Here is a 9,839-nt window from a genome sequence, read left to right as displayed (position 1 = left end):
AATCAATCGAGTCCAACCAAATCAACAAAGCACAAGACAAAGAGGATTTATTCTTATTTTGAATATATTATATCAAATTAATAAAAAAAATTAATATTTAATTGATCGCACTTATTCCCCCAAAGGACCTGATCATTTTCTAATTGAAATGGAAGTTTATTTCCCGAAATTATGTCTCCTTTCTAATTTCGCTCCATTATTTTAAGCGGGTTAACGTGGGCTTTGAATAATTCCATAAATCTGACAAAAAGCAATAAGTATTATCCTAATTCAGGGCGGAGTTTTCGAAGTTTTCTATCAATTAAATTCCAAGATCGATATACCCAGAAGAACTCATACACCAGCAAGTACAACTTGCATGGGCTTGGCCTTAGAGAGGACCAATCGGCTGCAAACAATCTAATCTAATATCTTAGAAAAGCAGAAGGGAGATGATCATTGATGTCTGTCCCCTCCCATGCTTTGCTACTCTTGCAGTCTTGTTAAATCCCTGCCATTTAATGGACTTTATACAATCAAAATTCCTTTCTCTTGTGGGCCATCGAATGGTGTAAATCTACAGGTCATGCTTTTAAACCTGTACACAGCAGAATCACAGCCCAATTCAATTCGGCCTTCAATTTCTTTCTGAGTCTCTCTCTCTCTCTTTGTCCTCATGACACACCTCTGCCATAATCTAAGAAATGAAAGAGAGGCACGGAGCCCAAGACGTTGAACAGAAATCAGAGACAGAGCTGGGAATATAAAGACGAGGAGAGCTTGTAATTTTTTGAAATCATTTTTCTGTTTACATACGAGAGTCACCACCACGACAAATCAAGCTTCCATGATGACTGAGAAGTAAAAAGATCCAACTCCACCCAGGCAACCAGCATTACCAGCTTTGAAGTTTGAGCTCAAAACCCGAAGTTGTGTGTGTGAGAGAGAAATTAACATTCTCGAAAATCTTGTGGGTTTGAGTGATTGTTTCTTTTGAGAAGAGTGGTCTGGAAGCTTGTGGATAACATGAGTAATTGGCTGGGGTTTTCTTTGAGTCCACACCTTAGGATTGATGAAGGGTTTGGGAGAGAAACCCAAGACCATGGAGGCTTTCCTGCTCACTTGTCTGTCATGCCCTTGCGCTCTGACGGTTCTCTTTGTGCTGCTGATCCTTTCAGGCGTTCCAGTGGCGCTGATGGTATTGTTGCATGTGAACTTTCAACTCTACCGGAAGCATAATGATTTCTAAGCATAAAATCTGCTTCCTTTGATCTCTATCTTCGATCGCATGTTTCGACGCTAAGATAATTTTTTTTTTCTCCGCATTTTTATTCGGCTTGTGATAAAATATCCAACCCAAAGTCTAGACAAATTTACTGTTAAGTTTCTCTCGATCTTTGTGTGTATCTGTGTGCGTGTTGCTTAGATTTTCGCATATTTTCTAATGCAAATGCTTCTGGTTTCTTCTCTTAATGCTTCAGTTATATATGCATGTACCGATTGAGTTTCACTTGTGCGCGTTTTCGAATATTATACTGACTCCATTGATTTTCTTATCTCATTGGTGATTGACTTTGTAGATTGGAGATTTGAGAATTCAATGGGTGCAGCAAATCCAAATGAAGAGGGCCCAAAGCTTGAAGATTTCTTAGGTTGTTGTTACTCCAGCTCTCCACCTGATGAAACCAAAGTTTACTGCCAAACCCGAGAGGACCATGACCAAAACAATATCTCCAAAATCAATGTGAACATAGCCCCCAGCTTCAACACAAACGGAGAAATAGAACCGGGAGAGAATCTCTCAAACTCTTCTTCCTTACTCCATCCAGCTTACCCGTACAATGAAAACCCACAAACCCTACTCACTGGTAATGGTATGTACAAGTCTTGGTTGGGCCAAACACTATTTTCCGATGGAAAATCTTTTGCCGAGGCAAATGGGTGCAGCTTTCAGTCACTATCTCTTGCCATGAGCCCGAGTGCACAGAATGGATTGGATGCAATTTCACCTTTGCAAGTGACTGATAGCCGCAAGCGACCCGTGGCAAAGACTCTTGCCAGAGAACCAGTTCCTCGGAAATCTATAGATACTTTTGGGCAGAGAACCTCTCAGTATCGTGGCGTTACGAGGTACTAAGATATATTTCTTATGACTTTCCTGTGCTTTACTTTGATGAAGGTTCTGGTTTGAATTATTCATTAAAAAAAAAAGCATCGATTTGAATTTTAAATGTGATTTATTTTGAATATCTCATACTTTCGGATAAACTAGCTTAAGCGGTGGGGTTTTTTTATGTGATGGTGTTATAGACATAGATGGACAGGGAGATACGAGGCCCATCTGTGGGATAACAGCTGCAGAAAAGAGGGGCAGACTAGGAAAGGAAGGCAAGGTGAGACTTAGATTGTCAAGTACCATCCATCATATTTTAATATTTACTTGATTTCTTATTTTCTTGTTTTGAAAATATAATGACGATTTGTTTCATTTCCTTTTTGGGTCTTCACCTTGATGGCTTCGAATTTGTTCAGTTTATCTGGGTAAGTGAATCTCCCACATGCATCTTTAATATATCTTTCTGGACCTGCTTTTCTTTCAGAACTATAATATAAAAATAATCATAATGAAAGATTCAATATATGTTTATTATATTTAGAATGTGATGATCAGGTGGTTATGACAAGGAAGAGAAGGCAGCAAGGGCTTATGATTTAGCTGCACTCAAATATTGGGGTCCAACTACTCACATAAATTTCCCAGTAAGTAATTCGTTAATGTGGTTTCACTTTATGAAAATGTATAACCTCTATAGAAGTACTTCGAACAGTACTATATTCATGAAATCCATCTTCTGTTCGATCCATCCCCCTTTTTTCAATCTCAGCTAAGCACCTACGAGAAAGAACTTGAAGAAATGAAGAACATGACTAGGCAAGAATTTGTTGCCAACTTGAGAAGGTGCCTTTTTTTTTATATATATATTTCCACAAATTATAAACTAGGTAGATCATGATCAGTATATATGTTCGTTTTCGTTTAATTTCTTTAATCTTATCATGACAGGAAGAGCAGTGGGTTTTCAAGAGGAGCATCCGTGTATAGAGGAGTGACAAGGTATGGCAGATGATCATAATATCAGAAAAACTTCAATAATAGAGTTACTATTATTTACTGCGTCTGCAGCCCTTTCAATTATTATAGGCGGCATTAATAATAGGCAACACTTTTATGAATGCCATGCATGCATATGTTTTTTTTTTTTCCTGGCAACAATTATTAGCATATATTTGGTATTTTATTTATTTATAAAGGTCTTCATGTATAATAATATATAATTCAAAGATATCTATGATCATTCCTTTCCTTATCTGTCAAGCATTTATGCATGCTGCATGCTTTCCTTCGCTCAAATTATATCTTTTCTTTTCTCTTGACAGACACCATCAGCACGGGAGGTGGCAAGCTAGAATTGGAAGGGTTGCGGGAAACAAAGACTTGTACCTTGGAACATTTAGTGAGTTTCACCTCCTTTTCAAATATTGGTTTTTTCTTCAATTTATGAGCTATCTTTATTAGCTAGCTAGACGCATATCATGGTGTCCCTCACCTCAGTACGTATTTACTGAATCATTTAGGGCAGCCATCAAAGCGTTAAATTACTCAACCACCACTAGTCATTAAGGTTTAGCAATGTTATATATTACATGTCGGAATTATAGGAGTTCGATCATGAATAATATATAGGTAGGACTGGCCGGATAGTCCAGATCATGAATAACTTACACGTAATAATCCATTAACTGGTCCTATAACTGGTTAAATCATGCCAGGCCATGAGCCAGTTCATTTTTCAACTGTTACTACTACGTTCACTTATTTCTCCGGCTAAAAATTTGAAGTTTCACATTTGACTCCCAAGGATTCTGCATCGTAGTTTTGAACTATGATCATGTTTATCCATATATTTTGGTTATTCTCCCTCCGAACTTAATGCGAAATGATCAAAATATCTCATTTTTTACATCAAATGAATACAATATATTTGAAGTGATCACTGATCATTACATGCTTTTCTTTCGGGGCTAAGTTGATCTGATCGTCTCAGTAGATCATGATCAACTAATTAATTGACCCTCACTTGTTTTATTTATTACATAAGAGTTGTACGTAATTAATTAATATATGCAGGCACACAAGAGGAAGCGGCTGAGGCTTACGACATTGCAGCAATTAAGTTTAGGGGAACAAGTGCTGTTACAAATTTTGATATGAGTAGGTATGACGTGAAGAGAATTTGCTCAAGCTCGACGCTGATTGCCGGTGACCTCGCAAAACGTTCGCCAAAAGACTCAACTCCGGCGGCCCTTGAGGACTTGATCAATTCTCGTGCCTCATCCACCTCCCCTCCACAACCCCTTTTGACCATAACAAGCAACGAGCCCTCAGATGATTTGGGCGACATGTTGTGGACATCGAACAACAACGAGGAACATTTACTTGAACAACACCATCATGAGAATACAAACACCAACAGTACTGATGCAACCTTTGTGGCTTCTAGCAGCAGGAATTCTTCAAACCCACCAAGCCCTGCAAGATGCTCTTTTGGAACAAGTAATAGTGATTTTGGAATTGGTGCAAGTGACTATTCTCATGTCTACTTTTCCCTGCAAGGGCCGAAGTATGAAATGGGCAATAGTGGTGGGAATGAGCATGGGATGCCTATGGGATGAAATGTGGCCTTGCTTTGGTCCATCAGATTCAGCCCCATACATGTTTGCATTTGTACGTGGGAATGGGCAAGGGAAAAAATGGCTACTATGATTTGAGAAAAGAAATTGGTAAACGGTATAGCTAAGATAGAACGTAGGATTCTCCATGTCTTTTAGGTTTTTTATGCAATATTGCAGCGTATGCTTTCAGGTTTTCTTTCAAAATGATATCAAAAGAAAGTGGGGAAGACTGATCAAGTGTTGGTTTAGCATGAGCTTGCAGAAAATTTGCTTTTCATGGGATTAAGCAAAAATTATGTGTATGGTTAAACTTTTCAAGTCTTGAATTTGGTTAAACTTGGTTTCACGAGGTGTTGTTACCTCGGCTATTGAAATATTTATAAGAAGGTATCTAATATATTTATTATGCATCAGTCACTATTTATTCTCATATTTAATATTTATAATATTTTTTATAAAATATGAGATGTTTTTATTGGATATAGGATGGTAAATAGTAGATAACGAAAATAATTTTTCTTATAAGGATACATAATAGAAAAAATTACATAACGAGAATACTTAATGAAATTACATAATATTTGCTGCAAAGTTTATTCTCATGCAAATAGAAAAAATTTACCAAAACACGAAGCAGCTGGCTGCTAGTGAGTGGGGACCATCGAGTGGCCAGGAGGCGCCGCAGCATGGAATCACAGCTCGTACAGGGCAGCAAAACCACGTCGCTAAGATACTCCAAGTACGTAATAAATGCGCGCATTCACAAGGAAGAAGTCAAAGAAGATGGCAAAGCCAGCCCCTTTGACTCTTTGTACATGTACGACTTGGTAAAGAGTAAAGCAAAGAAGAATCCAAACACTGCCCCAAGCCAAGCCAAGCCAAGCCAGCCCCTTATACTGTATTTGTTGCGTTGCGTTGCGTAATAATACCCTTAAATTGCGTGCCATTTAACGTTATGCACCCCTCTTTTTGCAGTCTTCTTCTTCTTTTTCTTTTCGTTTCTTTATTTTTCTTTTAAAATTATCTTTCGTTACTTTTCAACCATGGCCAGTTTGCCACCGCCTACTCTTAGGTGAGTTTGGATGTTGAAGTGAGTTGAGTTGAGTTGAGTTGAGATGATAAAATATTGATAAAATATTATTTTTTAATATTATTATTATTTTGAGATTTGAAAAAGTTGAATTATTTATTATATTTTATGTTGAGATTTGAAAAAGTTGTAATGATGAGTTGAGATGAGTTGAGAGTAGTTTACAAACCAAACGCAGCCTTATTCTTGTGCCCTTGGCGCGTGCGAAAAAAACATTCTCGGTGTTTTGGCAATAAATTATACAGTAAAAATGCTAGACACAAAGATTACGTCAAAATAAATTTATAAATTGATTTAATTTTATTAAATTTATTTTACAATAAAAATAACTTTATAATATGATGTATCACATTAAAACATATCAACTTATAATTTACTTTTATATAATTTTTTTATAACTAAAATATTTTCCTTATTACTATACTATTTTTTCATTGCTCAATTTTTTCTCATATTTTAATACAGACATTTGTTATTTTGCTATTTTTTTCATAGGAGTGTGTTAGGAAGATCACACGGCAAGCACGAGACCACCACATATTGTAGGAACTTGCAACAGCAGAACTACATGCATCATAATAGAGAACAAAGGGGCACAACAGAGCAAAACAAAATCATCTAGAATTTAGAATAATATTCTGGAAGGACAGGTGTCAATAGATAAAAAATTAATTACTGTAAATGTTGTCTATATATATGGATATAAAAAGGGTCAAAACAATGTAATGAAAATAATACATCAGGAATGAAAGTTCCTTCACACATTCTGTCAAGCATTTGATATGCATACTGAGAATTAATCTCTTCATGGTATCCAGAGCCTACTGACTTGCACCCTTTTTTTTTTTCATGTTTTTACAACATAACCAAATGGCGTCCTTAGATTCTTTACCCATCTCCACAACCCAAAACTTATCCTCCAGTAATCATTTTATCTTCAACTATGCGAATCACTTCGTAACAATTGAACTGACCATTGAAAACTTTCTTCTATGGAAAGCTCAAATGGTTCCCTTTTTAAAGGGAAACCGACTATTCGGTCATGTGGATGGCTCTTCTCTAATGCCATCTCCTATGACCGATAATCTCCCTAATCCTGAGTATGAGCAGTGGGTGTTAGTGGATCAACACATCTTCTCTGCAATCAGCTCTTCTCCGTCTAAACAGGTTTTAGCTCAGGCCCTCGAGTGCTCCACTTCGAAAGAAGTTTGGACTGCACTGCACTCTTTGTTTGCTACTCAAACATCTGCACACACAATGCAGACCCATTATGAGTTAGCAACTTTGAAAAAGGGTCCTGAATCTATTACAGAGTATTATCATAAAGCAAAAACATTAGGTGCTTCATTAGGAGCTGCGGGTCAGCCTTTAGCACCATCTGAGTTTTCGCTCTATCTCCTTGTCGGATTAGGAACTGAGTATGATGTTTTAGTCACTTCTCTAACTACACGTGTCGAACCCCTCTCCCCTCATGAAATTTATAGCTTCTTGCTAAACCACAAGTCTAGACTTGTTCATCAATATCAAACACTTCTCAGTGGCTCCTTAATATCTGCTAATGTCGCCACAACGAAATCACTTGGTTCCAGTCAATATTTTTCTCGTGGCCGAGGGTCTAGAGGCTCTCGTGGTCAGCGTGGGGGAGGCAGTTTTCCATCCTCCTTTTCTACACAACGACCAGACTCTCGCCCACTTTGTCAAGTGTGTAGCAAGCCAAGGCATATTGCCCTTGTGTGTTACCACTAATTTAATCAAAGCTACCAGAATGCCCCTCCCCCTTCCCCTTCAGCTAACCTCACCACTACATACCCACCCACTTCACACATTAGTTCCTGCCTCCTGGTTTCTTGATACAACTGCAACTCATCATTTTACCTCATATTACAACAACCTTAATGTAGATTCTTCTTCCTATCAGGGCTCTGATCAAGTGAGCATTGGAGATGGTTCAACCTTTCCGATCCAACATATGGGGTATTGCTCAGCTGTATACTACTTCTGGCACCTTTCTTCTCTCTAAATTACTTCATGTTCCTTCTATTACAAAGAACTTAATCTCTGTTTGCCAGTTTTCTCATGACAATTATGTGTATTTTGAGTTTTACTCTAATTGTTTCTTTGTGAAAGATTTGCAAACACGACGGGTTCTACTTCAGGGCATTGTTAGAGATGGACTGTATGTCTTACCTACAGATGCCACTACTCATCCACCCATTTTGGTTTCTCGACAGGCTTGCATTGGTGAACGCACTTCTACCTTCCAGTGGCACCTTCGGCTAGGAAACCCCTCACCAAAAACCACAGCCTTCACGGTTCGTAACTTTGCACTTCCTATTACTACACACACACCACCATCACCTTGCACTGCTTGTATTAAGGCAAAAGCACATAAGTTGTCTCATGTTTATCCCCTTCACGCTCCTCGTGTCCATTTCTTTACTTATTCTTGATGTATGGGGTCCAGCCCCAGTGTTATCCACCAATAGTATTAGGTTTTATTTTTCTATAGTTGATGATCATTTCAAATATATATGATTATTTCCAATTCAATCAAAATCGGATGTGTCCTCAATTTTTGTTGCCTTTTTGAGTTATGTTCACAATTATTTTTCTTCAAAAATTTTGGAGGTCCAATAGGATTGGGGTGGTGAGTTCCGACCCCTTAAGAAATTTCTTCAATCATATGACATCGTTCATCGCATAACATGCCCTCATTTCCATTTATAAAATAGTTCAATTGAACGTCGTCACAGACACATTATTGAAACGAGTTTATCACTTTTGGCTCAAGTATCAATGCCTCGTATGTATTGGTTCGATACCTTCAAACATCAATTTTTTTTATCAATATAATGCCTACTCCAATTTTAAAAAATAAATTTCCTTTTGAAATTCTCTTTAAAAAATCTCCGGATTACAATTTTTTACACACTTTTGGCGCTGCTTGCTTGCCAAATTTACGTTCCTATAATCGTCATAAAATAGACTTCCGATCCATTCATTGTGTCTTTATGGGCTACAATCTAGATCATAAAGGCTATTGGTGCCTTCATGTTTCATCGGGCCGGATCTATATATCTAGAGATGTAATTTTAATGGGATTGACTTTCCATTCGTACAACCTGCTCACACGCAGCCTACACCACTATCTGGTTCCCCTCACGGATAAAATTCATCATTTATTTCATTTCATAGCCCAACACCTTCCCATCAGTCCACTCTCACGTTTGATACCCTCACTGGACCCCCTACCCATGTCTCACTACCTGGCCCTAACTAAAATATTCCCTCACCGTTTCTTTCCACTACTCAGCCCAACACTTCAATCCCATGAAAACCCAAATTCATCATCCCCTCCCCCCGACACTTCATTTTCACACAATTCCTCTATGCAAAACCTAATTGTTCTCATTCCAGATTCAACGCACACTTCAGCTCACTCCTCCCCGCCATCATCCACTGCTAAGCCACCTTCCAACCTTCATCCCATGATTACACGTTCAAAGGTAAATATTTTGAAACCCTTTACACGCACATATGACACTGTACCATGGCCTCATCGCACTGCTTCACTCTCACTCACAACCACTACACCCACCATGATTCCAGAGAAACCCACATCTTATTCGGAGGCCTTTAAGTTTCTTGAATGGCGCACAACCATGGAGACTGAATTTCAAGCACTTTTGCAAAACAGAAAATGGGACCTTGTTCCCCCATCTTCTTCCTACAATGTCTTAGGTCCTAAATGGATTCTTAAGACTAAAAGGAAAGATGATGGATCTCTAGAACAGCGTAAAGCATGTTTAGTAGCTCAATGTTTTTACCAACAAGCCGATATAGATTACACCGAGACTTTCTCCCCTGTTGTTAAACCCACCACTATACGTCTATTAGTTTCATTTGTTGTTTCATTCAACTGGCCTCTGCAACAATTAGACATACATAATGCATTTTTACATGATAATCTGGAGGAAGCAGTTTATATGCAGAAACATACTGGTTTTGTACATCCTGATTTTTCCTCATATGTGTG

General features: G+C 38.0%; 1 protein-coding gene across 1 annotated transcript; it reads left to right on the top strand.

The window, feature by feature from the left end:
• The first annotated feature begins 701 nt into the window (after positions 1-701).
• Positions 702-4,961, top strand: LOC108999572 (AP2-like ethylene-responsive transcription factor AIL1). Its single transcript, XM_018976473.2, has 9 exons — positions 702-1,177; positions 1,560-2,109; positions 2,290-2,372; positions 2,512-2,520; positions 2,651-2,739; positions 2,865-2,938; positions 3,044-3,094; positions 3,418-3,494; positions 4,169-4,961. The coding sequence occupies exons 1-9, from the start codon at positions 1,006-1,008 to the stop codon at positions 4,711-4,713; spliced, it is 1,650 nt and encodes a 549-aa protein (XP_018832018.1). The 5' UTR covers positions 702-1,005; the 3' UTR covers positions 4,714-4,961.
• Positions 4,962-9,839: the final 4,878 nt, after the last annotated feature.

This window comes from Juglans regia, chromosome 7, assembly GCF_001411555.2.
Source record: "Juglans regia cultivar Chandler chromosome 7, Walnut 2.0, whole genome shotgun sequence".
Taxonomy (NCBI): domain Eukaryota; kingdom Viridiplantae; phylum Streptophyta; class Magnoliopsida; order Fagales; family Juglandaceae; genus Juglans; species Juglans regia.
Note: the sequence above shows the minus strand (reverse complement) of the source record. Positions and strands in the feature narration are given on the sequence as shown.

Bases quoted from the DNA above. Each gene is read 5' to 3' on its own strand.
- LOC108999572 (XM_018976473.2), top strand. From the start codon at position 1,006: ATGAGTAATTGGCTGGGGTTTTCTTTGAGTCCACACCTTAGGATTGAT. The intron at 2,110-2,289 runs GTACTAAGATAT...ATGGTGTTATAG, and splicing joins CAGTATCGTGGCGTTACGAG to ACATAGATGGACAGGGAGAT. The intron at 3,495-4,168 runs GTGAGTTTCACC...TAATATATGCAG, and splicing joins CTTGTACCTTGGAACATTTA to GCACACAAGAGGAAGCGGCT.